This window comes from Ambystoma mexicanum, chromosome 9 (genome assembly GCF_040938575.1).
Source record: "Ambystoma mexicanum isolate Mex_15411 chromosome 9, UKY_AmexF1_1, whole genome shotgun sequence".
Lineage (NCBI taxonomy): Eukaryota > Metazoa > Chordata > Amphibia > Caudata > Ambystomatidae > Ambystoma > Ambystoma mexicanum.
In genome coordinates this window covers 831,265,914-831,281,050 of record NC_090931.1, presented here as the reverse complement: position 1 = coordinate 831,281,050, position 15,137 = coordinate 831,265,914, and the positions used below count along the sequence as shown (strand labels likewise).

Sequence of the window (15,137 nt, the reverse complement as noted above, 5' to 3'; positions counted from 1 at the left end):
CCACTATCGGTCTCCATGGGTTGCTATTGGGGACTTGGCGGCTACCTCTACCTACCTTCATGCTGACTAAAAAATGCACACACAATGTAGAATCTTCCTTCGCATTGCACATCTCTGACCTCCAATCCTCCAAGGGTGTTCACCCACAGCACTTTGAAGCCATACGAATGGCAATAGGCACTATACAAATGCCATATAACAGAACATATCTCGTGTACGCCCAGGGACGTATGGGAATACGGTTGGCTATAACAGAGTGGTTTTATTGAATCATTCATTGAGGGCATGCTCTCAAGCAGCCACAGGCCATAGCTCAGATGGGGTTAGTTCCCACCTTCTTGTTTTGTCCAGCTTATCTCCTTACACGTATGCATATAAACTTAATGTCAGGTAAAAAGGTTTTGAGGCCGCTAATGGATCCTGATTTTAAGATGCCTCAAGATGATGGTTACATTTACTGTGTTTACCAGCGTTTTAGTTCGTAGCTTTCTCAAACTGACGTATCCAGCCATCCGTTTGTGTCTGTTTTTTTAGTGGAGAAAATAAATGGGTACCCTACAATTAAAGTTTAAACAATGATATATCGACTCCAAAACTGGAATTTGTAATGGGGTGCAGGGGGGGGATAACATCTTGTGTCTGTTCCTCAATATAATAAATTAAGACAGTGTTTTGCCAAGAAACATCTATACAACGGTTTAAAAACAGTCACAAGGTGGTTTCCAAAATCTCTTGGAGGAGGCTGTTTGTGTGGCCAGAATGCACATATCTCCAGTTCAAACTTCTGTAATGTTACTTTAACTTGCCAGTCCTTCTGTAAGCAATTTTGTGTGCTAGAAGTACATTTTTGACAAATGAGTGATATAGATTTGTTTGGTCTTTACCTTCTGATGATTGTTTCCAGGGAGTCTTCCCATCACCCTAGTCAATCAACCTGTGAAGCACGGGGGAGTGGAATGAAAAGGGTGCATTTTGAAAAGTGGGTAGTATGAATTTGGGGAAAAATATGCCATATTGTCCATTAAGTGAAATCTGTGATTTTGCTTGTACTTTGTAGCCCATATTGTCATGTTTCCGGTGGTTTTTGGGGCATATGAATATTTCAGCTACTTTGACGCATAAAATATTTCAACCTACCAATTCAGTGAAACATCAGTGTGCCAAAAGCAAAACCACTAAATATGCTTACTGGAGCAAATTGTAAAATTGGTGATCCCGCTGACTGTGGATGAAATCCTCCAATTAACTTCGTGGGCACATTTCTCTGTCGTCCCCTCCTTCCCAACTGGCTGGCTGGGATGCCTACATTCGCAAGTGGGTCGGATAAAGTGGCTCTAAAAGATACCTGGCCCTTGAAGAATTTTAACATGATGGGACTATGCAGCTCGCATGCGTCCCTTCGTGCGGCAGTCCCTCCCTTCACGCCTACATCGCCAAACGCCCAGACCAATTCCTGGGTGTGTTTTTTTTTTTTTTTTTTTTTTTTTTTTTTTTTTTTTTCCCTGCCTACCGGTTGAGTCGGAATTGCTGCACTCATGACGTCCCTTTTTTGGGTGTTACTTTTTTGCTGTCAACACCCTCCCACCCCCTTTTCATTCAGATTGGTGTATTTTTCTTTTTTTTACCTTCAACGTAGTGCCTCCCTCTGAGACATGATTATGGGATTAAAGCCATGCATCTGTTGTAGGAAGCGATTCTCACAGGCTGATCCTCATCATACCTGTGTCCGATGCCTGTGGATCTATCACCAGGTGAGTCTGTGTGTCTTCTTCTGTGGAATTCCCTCAAGGGCTCTGTGGTAGTCTTCTTGCCATGTCGCAGCTTGGACCGGTACCAAAGGTGACCGAGAACTTTGTAAGTACCAGGAAGGAGGCCGACATTGGTAAGAGGGAGACAGTACTTGCAGGTTGGGTACATGTTTCAGCACTAGCCCTTGGTACCCAGTTGAAGACAGCCACCTCAGTTCTGGGGTCTACACAGGACCGTTCAGGGGGAAACCCTGGGTGCTTACACCTGCAGGTACCTCTGGGTGGGAAAATGTTAGTACCTCTAGGTAGGAAAGGATCTGAAAAGAAGATTTGTTTACTCCAGACAGAATTACTACGGTAGCAGGAAATAACTCTTCTGCCTTGGAAATCAACCGTACAGGCATGATTGGCCCTAAGGAGACGAAGGCCTCCAGGGTTGAATCTGTACTGACTGGCTCACCTGTGACTGCATCGGTACTTAATTCTGCTACAGCAGTTGAATGTTTGGGTACTTCAGTACCAAGTGCAAGAAAAGTTGTCGCAAGAGGCATAAACATTCTCAGTTTATACCGAACTCTGTACGAGCGTCTCCAAAGAAGCACAAAAAAAGGAAATCTTTGAAGGGCCTGTGCCATAGCTGTATCGGTACTGGAAAGCAAAAATTAGCATATTAGCCTCATTTTGGACTCTGGATTTTGATTCGTCAAATACTTCAGAGTGAGGACCTTTTTGGCACTCCAGTGAGACCTAAGACTCCAGAGATGTATCCCCACTTTCCTCCTGAGACTAAGGACATTTTGTCGGAACCTACTCCATTGAATCCTCCATTAGTGTTGACCAATAAATGGGTAGCCAGATCTGTAGTGTTCAGCAATCATCCAGGATTGACTCTTCTACATCTCCTTTGTGACTAGAAGAAACCCAAGAAGAACCATTAGATATGGCTAAAGATGGAACTGTCTGAACCGTTTCTGAAAGTCTTAGGCCAGCATATTCTGGATTAGATGGGGTCTGGATCTCATGAACCTTCTCAAGGAACGGATCCCAATGATCCAACTCCATTACCAACACCAGTTACAATTGAAGGAGAGGATGCTACCCCTTATTGCAAGTAAAGAAAAAGGTGTCAAAAGATACAGATTCGCATTCAGATGACAATAATTCATCTGTTTTTTCCTACAAAATTAGTCCATAACCTCGTGGAAAAGGCCATGTCCTTCGAGACTATTCTGGAAGACAAACCTGAGAATGCAGGGGTTTTTGGGTAACTTCCTTCTCAACAAACCAAGCCTCCATTACCAATGGAACGATCATGGACCAGGCATTAAGACATTGGGGTAAACCACCTTCTGATCCTCATGTATTCAAACCTTTGAATGCTAAATACAAGGATCCTAAAGAGGAACCCTTTGTTCTTATGTGAAATCTACCTGCACAATCTTCTGTAGTCTTCTGCAGCTTTAGTTGCCAAGGGTAAAGGTCCTGCATCTTCTGCTGCTTCATTGCTGGATAAAAAATGCTAAAGGCTGGGAGGCAATTCTTTGCTACAACTCAGCAGGTCAATACGGCTACGGATTTAGACTGTTTTAATGTCTTAAATTGAGGAAACCTGGATCGTTTCACAGAGATGCTCCCACAGGAAGCTGCAGATGAATTTTCCTCCTGGGTCTCAAAAGGTAGAGAGGCTGCTATACAACAACTGAAGGTGGTCAAAGATCTAACACACTACAGCAAAAGCATGTGACGAGTGCTGTATTCATGCATAGACATGCATTTTATCAGCTACATCCTTGCATCAGGATAATCGAGACAAGGTGTTAGACCTTCCATTTTATGGTTAACCTTTATTTGATCCTTCCACTGATTAAGTTCTTCAAAAATACAAGGCGAGTCAGTGGCGAAAATTCTCCATTTCAGTGAAATCATCAACATTTTAAATCTTTTAAGCCACATACGCAGGATAATAATGGCTCGGCCACCGCTAATAAACCTTACTATTGCTCAGGCCGAAGGCATGGGTCCCCCCCCCAAGACTTCTACCTCTCTGGATCAGAAGAAGTCTGTCGCACAATCTGCATCAAAGATCCTACATCCCCGGTAGCAGGAGGGATTGTGAAGATTCTACATCCGTGGGAGAACATCACGCAAGAACATTGGGTATTGAACATCATTTGCCAAGATTACCCTCTGATCCTTCCTGCTACACAACCTTCTTCACCACCAAAGCTCCAAAAATCTTCTCCAGGGCTTCTCAAAGAGATTCAAAAACTTCTCTTGCTGGGGGCGATAGAATTGTTTCCAGAAAATAAGTGGGTCAGGGGTGGGGGGGGGGCAGGAATAGGGAGTTAAGATCTTTCAGATCTGAGCCACTCTCTGGTAGTGGAAAATGTTCACATGGTAACTGTGCCTCACTCAGATTGTAGCGGCACTCCAGAACAATGACTGGATGGCATTCCTAGATCTTCAAGCTGTGTTTCCACATACCCGTTTTGAAGGAACACTGTCGATACCTGAGGTTTACCATAGGGAAGTTGCATTACCAATACACCGGTCTCCCTTCGGGCTGAATTCGGCTCCCAGGGTATTCACAAGTCCTGGGTGCTGTAGCAGCTCATCTTTGGTTGAGGAAGGTTCATCTTTATCAATCCCTCAAGGCTGTTAAAAGTGCAATCCCAAAGGAAGCGTTGCAGAAGGCGAAGCTTACATGAGACCCATTGCACAACCCTGGCTTTTCTATAAACTTGGCCAAGTCAAAAGGAATCCCATCTCAAGGATTCAGTTCATTGGAGCAGTAATAGATAATACTCTGAGAAAGACCTTTCCACCTTTACGGGATCTCAACAATTCAACAAGTAGTCAGTTTTCATGACGCATCAGTCTCTGGCGCCCGGTGGTAAAAATGCTCTTCAGGCTGATGGCATCTGGCATCCATCTGGTACCTTTCGTGAGACTTTGAATGAAAACTGCTCAATGGCATCTGGCCAGCAACTGGACTCCCCTGTCTGAGCATGGAGATTCCTGTGCCAAATCATAATTTGGTGGAATGATTCACAAAATCTGTTGATTAGGTTTCCATTCCAACCGTCTATAAATAAAGTTGTAGTAACAATGGACTCATCAGAGTACGGGAGGGGTGCTAGTTGTCAGGACTTGACAGCTCAGTCTTTGATCATTGCAGGAGCGGAAAGGCCATGTAAATGTTCTGGAGCTAAAAGCAATGTTTTATTCTCTAAAATAATTTCTTCCCTCAGTTCAGGTAAAGGTGGTAAAGATACTACAGCAATGTTTTATGTGAACAAACAAGGAGGGACTCTCTCTCTCGCCTGTTGTATTCTTGTGGAAGAATTATGGTATTGGGCCATAGAGAACCATCTTTTTCTGGTGGTGTCCCATCTTTAGGTAAAACATCTTGGTGGACAAATTGAGCAGGCTAGAATCTGCTCCACACAAATGGGAAATAAAAGCATTGGTCCAATGCTTTTATTTCCCATTTGTGTGGAGCAGATTCTAGTTTGGTTATGAGACTGCTATTCCAGTAGTGGGGCCGCCCGTCGGATCTTTTTGCAACCCAGTACAATGCCCCATGTCTTCAATTTGCCTCGAGGGAGGGTGAGACGTCACTGTTTGGGAGATGCACTGCATCTGGACTGGTTGAACAAGATGCTTTGTGTTTCCCCCACTTCCCCTGATATACAAAACGTTGATGAGGTTCACAGTAGCTCACAACTATACGATGATCCTTTTAGTCCTGTACTGGCCATGCCAGATTTGGTTAACAGATCTGTTGGATCTTGCAGTAACAGAAAATGTAGATCTACCAGTGACGGAAGATCTTCTGTCTCAACAGAAAGGGCATGTGCTTCACCCCTCTCCTCAATTACTGAACTTGAAGACTTGGTTTTGAAGAACTGAATTTTTCTCATTTACATCTGTCTGATCAGAATTTAAAGATCATGTTGGTTTCCAGGAAAGCTTGCACAAGCAATATCATAATAAATGGCTGGGGTTTTGTCATTGGGCTTTAGATAACAATTTAGATCCCTTGAAAGCTTTAGTCGATTCTGGTATCAACTGACACCTGTAACCATTATTTGTTGGCAATGGGTGCATACTTGAAAAGAGAACAATTCTTTTTCTTTATCAAACGAGGCATTTGTGAAGGCCTCCTTCATTTGCATCCACCCTTTCGCGAGCCTCCCCTGAAGTGGGATTTAAATTTGGGTTGGTCTGTGTTAACCAAATGAAAGATGCTAAAGTTGGTCACGTGGTACTTCTCAATTGATTTGCTTGAATCATGTGTATGCTTTCTCCTCCACCCTAACTATCATTGAGGCTTTTTATTCTGCTCCAAACCAGTTGGGGAGGAGGGAGAGCAGGACGACAGAGAAAAGAAAATAATTACCTTATGGTGATTATGTGTTCTTAGTCCTTGCTCTCCTTCCTTCACAACACCCACCCAGCCATCCGGAGTAAAAGCATATACTTGATCACAACCGCCAGTAGGCTAAATCAGAAAAAACTGAAAGGAACTGGGTGTGGGCGGTTGGTAACATAGGGATGAAAGCAGGGACCAATGGGGTCCGTAGAAATAAATCTAAGAAAATAAACAGAATCTGAAAAAATTTCCAAATTTGCCATTGGAAAAAATATCGATCAAGGGGAGCAGGGGTTGCAGGAGTATCCCCTGCTTTTCTAAAAAGGGAATCAGGGGACAAAAAGTTTGATATAAAAAAAAAAGAAAAGGATGCTCCGGCGAAGTTTCGCCTCCCCATTGAGAGGCGAAATTCACATTGCAGGGTGGTCGCTGAGGAGAAAGTCAAAAGGTATGTTGGGCACCGGAGGTAAGTATTATGGGTAGGGAGGTGGAGGGATGGGGGGGTGGGGTCAGTTGGCGGAGGTGATGTTGATTATTGCCTTGTCAAACATTTTAAATTCTTATTTTCGGCTTTGAAATAATCGCGTACATCCCCGAGGGACACACAATGTAGTACCATTGTGTTCAAATTCTTAGAGCCAGCTTTTTCCAACCCACCTCCGAATGCAGGCATCCCAACCAAACTGTTGTGAAGCGGGGAGAGAAAAGGACTAAGAACTTGTATCACCATGAAGGTAATTTTTTCATTTTACCCACACTTGCTGAAGGGTTTAACTAGTAGGTGGTCAATTAATGATTTTGTTGGCTTTTATTGTTTATTCAGTAGAAAGATAAACCACCTCCATGTGAGGTGTTAAGCAGTCAAAAAAACTGTAAAGTTAATCATAGCCTTCTGTCATCTAATTTAGAATTTTACAGTCTTCTGGTTTTGCTTTTATTTGTCCTTAAATGGCTCGGTGTGTTTTTTCTATGTTTCTTAATGTTTATATTTTGTTGTACTACTGACTTTAGCTTTAATGTAGCACAGGAGATCTTTTGATGGTAGTACCTCCGAAGGACAGGTAGGGCTGAGGCAGTCACAATGTCACCTCTGGCCCTTTCAAAATACAACTTGCCTGTTCCATAATCTGCTCCATCTCCCTCCACTTTCTCTTTAGACTAAACCACCTTCCTTTATTTGTGTGATCAATCTTCAGCATAACATGTTGCCTGGCTTTTTAACAGCATGCTGACCTTTTTCTGGAACAATAACCATGTATATTTTCTAATTTGGGCAGGTCTGTCATGATTGACCGAGCTGAAAACCTGCTGCATGACCACTATGGTGGTAAAGATTACTGGAATGTGAGTATACATTATGATAGATTTACTGTTTCACTCCCCGGGCCTCCTCTTTTAAACCACAAAAGGGAGAATATGGCAAATTCGGCAATGTGGAAAAAAAAAACATTCCTAAAAAGTCGAATAAGGAGAGCAGGGGTTGTGTGGGTGTCCCCCGGTCCACTTGATCCACATGACGGAATACAGGGGTTGCAGGGGTGTCCCCAGCTTCCACAAAAAGGAAAGCTGGGGATGAAGAGATTTTTTTTGTTTGTTTGTTTTTTTAAAGCGGGTATAAAGGGACCCTGTGGCGGAAGTTCCGCAATGGGGAGGTGGAACTTACGTCAAAGGGGAAGAGCTGCAGAGACGGAGATTAGGTAAGTGCCCCGCCAGAGGTACGTTTTGTGGGTTGGGATGGAGGGGGTTTATTTTGCGTCAGGCATTTCAAATTCATTCTTTTTTCATTCAAAATTCCTGACTTTTGAAATGATCATGGGCATCCTCCTCAGCCCCCTTGTATGAACAGATTTACACACCCAACAGGGTCGCCTCTCCAGGCTCACCAAAGCCTAGACACACCATGGTGAATAGCCAGTGGCCAAATTAATTTTAAGAATGGGGAACTCTTGTTTTACATCTTTTCCCTGAACGTTTCTATGGCACTCGGTGTATCCTTGAGTCTGGTCAGCATCTAATGCTAAAGGAAAAAAGTCCTTCTCTATTATATCTAAAATACACATGTATCCTTCAAATAAACTGTTAAAATAGATACTTTTTTGTTAGACTCTGAACACAGCTTAAATGTATGGCTCGATTGCCTCACAATGCCTAGAGAAAATGCAAACTTTCTCACAACTGTCATTTACCCCACTGGAAAAGTAGGGTAGTGGGCCACACACCGAGTGGGCTGTTTATGTATGACTCTGCTTGCTGGATGGAGGGGGGGGGGAATTAACTATCATGCCAAAGGCTTGAGTGTATTGAGATATGGGACAGACTGGGCAAGCATAATTATGCTGTGCACACCAAGTGGCTCCATAAACAAGGGGATAAACCCAGAAGACACCTAGCCTGGTTGCTAAAAAGGGAAAACCCGAAAACAAATCTAGTTGAAATAGCCGATGAATGTGGAGGAACTGTGGTCGGCCAGGTCTGAGATCAATAATACATTTATCAGCTTCGAGAAGCTCTATGGGAAGAAAACGCAAGTGGAGGATGATGAAATGGAAAACACCCTGAGTGGAGCAGATGGAGGGATTGGAAGCTACTATAACGGAGCAGCAAATACTGCTGATATTACAACTCCCAACAAAAAACCCCAGGAAGCAATGGCATTCCTGCTAAGTTTTACAAGACGTACAAATGAAAGTTAGCTGAACAATTCTAAGCGCAGCCTATGAGACAACGGAGCTATAAGAGTGCCAATACTGAAAGAGGGAAAGGATCCTACTCCTTGTGGATCCTACCGACCTCTAGCAAAGCTCAACTTGAAGATTCGGGGTGGATACTGGCAAGACCACTGCAGCGAACTGGCATTGATGCACCCTGACTAAACAAGGTTTATACCACACATACACCAAGCACAATCTGAGAAAACTGCAACATGTTCTTAGTCATACGCAGGAAACGCCAGGAGAAGAGTGCAGTGGCATCTCTGGATGCAGTTAAGGCGTTTGATTCAGTGATATATGATATGGTATTTAAAATGCGCCTGTACACAAGTGTTTCTAGGCGCGGGGTCGGGGCAGAGGGCGGATAAAACAACGATCTTACTAGGCCTTGTGTCATTCAGTTTGCGCAAGGGCAGGGAAGTGGAAAGGGAGAAGTTCCAAGGTGGGGGGAGGGGATGGTGGGGGAGAGGAGGGAGAAGTGCAGGTAGACACAAACTGCAGTCAACGGGTGGCTAATAAGTGCAGAGTGAAGGGACTGCGGGTTTACAGATACAGACCAAGTGCTGGGGGAGGCCAAGGGCAGTGTCAAGTGCAAGTGGACATGCAGGGACCTGGGCCCAAGTTCAGACGGTGCCCAGGTGACAGTTCGTGGAGCTCAAGGGTCGTCAGCAGGGGAGAGAAAGAGAGAAAGTGGAAGCGAAGAGGAAGGGCTTGCTTTCCAGAACCAGAGGAGGTTCTGCTCAAGTTTGAGAGAGGCAGGGTGGCTGTTCAGAGGGCGGCTCAAGCCGAAGATGGAGTTTTGCCCCAATTCTCTGTTTGGAAAAGCAACTGACCCTCAGAGTTGGAGTTGCAGGTGGATAAGAGGAGAGCTTGAGTGGGGAGACGTTAATGAAGATAGAGTTGGAGGTAGTGTGGTCCTAGGCCCCAGAAAGCCTTGTGGACGGTGCAGGTGGTCTTGAACTTGATCCTTGCCGCCGCTGGGAGCCAATGAAGAGATTTCAGAGCTGGAGCAATGCGATCCCTTTGTTTGAAGCCAAGGACAAGTCTTGCAGTCCTGTTCTGGATAAGTTGTAGAGGACAGAGAGTGAAAGCAGGAAGATTTAGAAAGAGACTGTTTCAGTAGTCCAACCTAGAGAGGACCAGAGGTCTGGGGACAGTGAGCTTCTGGGGGAAAGTGAGGAGGGAAGAATACCCCGAGTAGGTGCAGCTGATAGTTTGACTTCTTAGGGATGTTTGAGGTGTGAGGAGAGAAGGAGAGGGTGGAGTCGAAGATGACCCCAAGGATCTTAGCCTCGAAGGTAGGAGCAGGAAGAAGGCCCAGAGAAGGCGGCCAGAGAGAGAGAGGAAAAGAAGGAGCTTGTGTTCCGATCAGGAGGATCTCCTTCTTGGTGGCATTAAGGCAGAGATCATTGGCGGCACACCACTCCTGGATTGCAGACAGTCTGGAATGAGAGAAGTACTAGAGGCACCCGAGGGGAGCCTGAAGGAGAGCTGGGTGTCATCCGCAGAACACAAAGTTGGAGCGGAGCCGCGGTGCAGTGGGCAAGAGGTGCCAGGTATTGGTTGAACAGCCAGGAAGAAAGGTTAGACTCCTGGGGAACCCCACAGGTAGAACAAGAGATACAGATAGAAGAGGGGAAGGACCCCAGTTGGACCTGAGAGGGTCAATCCGTGAGGAAGAAAGTCAGCCAGGCCCTGGTCTGATCCGTGATACCTAGTTTATCACAGAGGCGATTGAGCAGGATGGCATGGTTGTCTGTATCAAAGGCAGAAGATCGAGGCGAATGAGGACAAAAGGAAGATTGGAGTCCAGGTTAGAGAGCAGGTCTTCACAGATGTTCAGGAGAGCAGTTTCCGTGCTTCTGGCTGCTCTGAAGCCAGACTGGTGGTCATGGAGACAACCAACAGATTCAGTGTGATTATTAAGCTGGAAGATTGTTTGCCTGGGAAAGTAGTGATGCATATCGGACGATAGTTGGCCAGAGAGGAAAGATGGTGGGCTTCTTTAGGAGGGGGTGCACAAGGGAGTGCTGAAGAGGGGGCAGGAGAAGGCTCCATGGCAAGAGTTATGGCCGAAGAATGATTGAGGAAATCGGCCAAGGCTGGAGCGAGGGTGTCAATGTACTTCTTAATGGTTCTGGAAGAGCCTGTTTTGATGAGACTTTCATAGAAACGTTGTCGGGGGAGAACAAGGGAAAGGAAGAGCAGGGAGGAGGAGAGACGGCTACAGGCAGGCCAGGACTGAAGGAGGAGGAAGAGAGGGTGAACAGGATGTCCTGAGTTTTAGTGATTAAATGAGATGCCAAGGCCATACAGAGGGCCTGGGAGGGGACAGGAGAGGTAGACTGCAGCAGATTGGCCTGCTCCTTGCAGATTTTGAAGAGTTTGGCCGAGTTGTTAGATGCCGCAGAGATGTGGACTTGGATGTGTGCTCTTTATTTATTGTGACATTTATATAGTGCACATAGCCCAGAGGCATCTAGGCGCTTGTTTGCTTAAGAAATTTTACATTCAGAGCTTACATGGTAATGTTACAAACATATAGGTCAACGCAGGGAAACGGATTACAGCCTTATTTTTCATTTACTGCTCTGCTTCGTTAAATGTGTTGCAAGTGTTGCTTGTAATATAGTGCAGAAGGCGAGTAAATTGCGACGTAGGGGATGTGCGTGCAGTAATTCAGATGTCATTGCAATCAACCTGTGATAACCCTACGCTAAGTGTAAGTTAGTTGCTGGCTTGGGTGAAAAGCGAGGTTTTTTGGGCTTTTTGGAAGAACCATGTTGTCTGTCCTCAGTGATAGGGGCATGGCGTACCATGGCGTACCGGGAAGCTAGAGCCGTCAGCTTTCTGTCTTCTAAATCTGGGTATAGTGACTAGGCTGGCGTAGGTGATAGGGTTTTTAATATTTGATTGATTAGGTATGCTGGGTCACTGTTAGAGAGGCATTTGTGTGTCAGTGAGAGGATTTTGAATTTAATTCTATCTCATACTGATAGCCAGTGGATGTTGCGTCTGGTTGACGAGATATATTTGTTTGGGTATCTCAAGTGCTGTTCTGATCGTATTGGTTTGCACAACTTGTAATTTTCTAATGTTACGGGCATTAGAGCCTGCAAAAGGGGAGTTGCAGTAATCTATCATGGATAGGATCAGAGCTCTTGCTAGTGTGATGCAGTTGTCGGAGGATAAGAAGGGTCTGCTAGCTCTGATTTAGTTTGGAGGTGTTGGGTGCTGAGGAGACTATAGCATTAACTTGCCTTGTTATGGTAAACGCCGGGTCAATGTAGAAACCTAAAGTTATCTGTTTGGCCGCATTCATGATGTTGCTGTCGATGTTGAAGGATTTGTATAGTTGGGGTAGTTTGTTCAGATTGGGTTGGCTGCTTATGATGAGTAATTCCTCATTGTTGACATAACTTGTTTTGCGCCATCCATGCTTGGATGGTGAAGTACATTTTGTTTAGTATGTTGGAGTCTGTGTCATATGAGCCCATGATGGGTATGAGTATTTGGGTGTCGTCCTCAGTTTGTATACGTGACGCCCAATTTATCTAGACTGTCAAATAGAGGCTTGGTGAATACATTGTATAATGTAGGCGAGACACATGAGCCTTGGGGCACCCCACAGGAGATTGGGGCTGGGTCAGCTGCTGAGGAAGTGGAGAAGACTGTCATGATGCGATTAGAGAGAAAAGATTCAATCCACTCTATGGCTATAGGTGAGATGTTGACATAGGATGTTGTGGTTAACCAAATCAAATGCTGCAGATAGGTCTAGCAGAAGGAAGATCGCTAAGTGCCCTTTGTCCTTGATTTGGATTTTGAGGTCCAAAATTGCTGTTTCTGTTCCGTGGCCCGGGTGGAAGCCAGACTGTCTGAGGCCTAGGAGGTTGTTAGATTCCAAGAATGTTTGTATCTGTACGTAAGCTACTCGGTCTAGTATTTTCAGGAGAAATGGAACCGTGGTGATGGGTCGAAAGTTAGTGGGGATGTTGGGGTCCTATGTTTCATTTTTTTTTTTTTTTTTTTTTTTTTTAATTTCTTTATTGGAATTTGCATAAGAAAGATCAACAACAAACCAAACCATAAACTCCCTATCCCCCCTACCCCCACATGACACGAGATATTCCAAAAGCCCAAAGTCAGACCCAAGTGTATATGAATAAACCTCACAGTGCAACGGTGCTGGGGTCATATACCGCCGCACAGCAAGCCCTGAGGCACATGCATAACGAGGTAGGGGACCCAAGACAGCACAGTCCCTCATTCTCCCTTAGTGGACCAGCAGTTCAAAGTCATAAACCTATCTCGCGTTGCCCCCCACTAGCAGCCTTCTCAGCTCGGTGATGGCAAAGCCATGAGTAACTGTGGTGAGGCGGAGTCTGAGCGCTCATCACTCCCACGAAGTGTCCCCCCAAGTGTTCCCCCTCATCACCCCCCCATCTCGGTTCCATATCATTGCAATACAAAATGTCCCGGGACCATTGGGCAACCATCGGACCACAGCACTACCCCAGCCCATAGCAACCCTCCGCTTGGCCAAGATCAGCAGAACAGTAACCAACTTCCTAAATCCTTTCGGTACCTGGGCAGTGTATCCCAACAAGCCCATCAGCGGATCCGGAAAGTACCGCTGGCCCACAATCTGCCCTATCACATCAAACACCCCCACCCCCCCCCCCGAATCGGCCAAGCGATGCGCAGTCCCATGCCACATGGAAAAACCCCGCAGGTTCATACCCACACTTCTTACAGGCCGCAGACCTGTGGGGAAAATACGGATGCAGACACCCCGGAGAGTAATAATATTGATGTAAGAATTTATAATGCACAAGCTTAAAATTGGTATTGATGGCCCCCTTCCGCGTACCCTCACAGCAGTATAACCACACTTCTTCCGAAACCTCCCTCCCCAACATCTGTTCCCACTCTCCACGCGGAGATGATGCAGATAGCGATCTACTCTCTATCCCCGCTGCATAGAGCCGCCTGACCAGCCCTCGATCCAAGTCTCCCTTGAGCACACTATCTAACAACTGCGCCACCGGTGGCTGCCCGGGAAAGGTCGGGAAAAGCCGCTTCAGCGCCACCCGAAGCCTGTAGTATGTAAAGATAACTAACGCAGACAAAACCCCCTTATTTCGCAGCTGCTCTAGGGTAAGGAATGTGCCATTCCGGAACAAATCTGCAAACTTAACCAGACCGAGCCGTTTAGTCATAGTGACATAACTTGCCTCGCTAGTCACAGGTATGCCAGGGATAAATATGACCGGGAGCTCCGGCGAATAAAGTATACTATTCACAGGCGCACGCTCCAGCCGAGACCATGCCCTACACGTTAACTCCACCATGTTGCGTGTCACCCCCGAACGCACCGGAGACGTCAGAATAACCGACCGGAGCAAAGCCGGGGACGCAATGGGCCGCTCTATCTCCACATGCTTATGCTCCGCCGCCATTCCATACCAATACCGTAAGTAACTGGCCTGAGCCAACCAGTAATATAATTCAAATTCGGGCAACGCATAGCCCGCACGGTGTACAGGCGCAGTGAGCGTGTCCCACGCCACCCGTGCCTGCTTGCCGGCCCAGAGAAAGCGAATCACCGCCGACCTGAGGGCAAGGAAGTAGCTCTTAGGCACCGATACATGGACATTAAGAAACACATACAAAAATCGGGGGAGAATGGCCATCTTGACCACGGAAACCCTCCCATACAGATTGAGCGGAAGGGAAGCCCACCTTTGCATCGCCCCCTTAGACTGCTGAAGCACCACCTCATAGTTACTACGGAACACCAACTCCCTAGATCGAGCCAACGTTGCACCCAAATACCATGTACTGAACAGGTCCCACTGAAACTCCCACTCATCTTGAAAACGCGCCTGCCCGTCCGTCAAGGGAAAGATCACCGATTTACCTGGGTTCATCTTCAGCCCAGAGAGCTCCCCGAATTGCTGAGCATCTAACATATCCGGATTCAAATTGACCTCAGGGCGGCGCAGGAACAAGACCATATCATCCGCGTACAGCGAAATAACCACTCTGTGTAAACAACTGGATCCCGCGATGGAGATGGAGCTCCCTCACCCTCTCAGCCCAAGGCTCTATGGCCAAAGCAAACAACAGAGGAGACAAAGGGCACCCCTGATGCGTCCCCCTTTCGAGCGGGATCCGTGCAGTAAACTGCCCGTTGATCCTCACCCGTGCCACTGGTTTTTCGTATAGAAGGGACACCATAGCCAGAAAGGAGCCCCCGAGACCGGATCTGCGCAGAACTGTAAACAAAAAGGGCCATTC

General features: G+C 46.1%; 1 protein-coding gene across 1 annotated transcript in view; it reads left to right on the top strand.

Moving 5' to 3' along the window:
• Positions 1-15,137, top strand: part of POFUT2 (protein O-fucosyltransferase 2) — a 152,349-nt gene that overhangs the window by 69,812 nt on the left and 67,400 nt on the right. Inside the window, exon 5 of the mRNA XM_069615864.1 lies at positions 7,401-7,467. Within this exon, the coding sequence (XP_069471965.1) occupies positions 7,401-7,467 (67 nt within the window). The remainder of the gene's footprint in view (positions 1-7,400; positions 7,468-15,137) is intronic.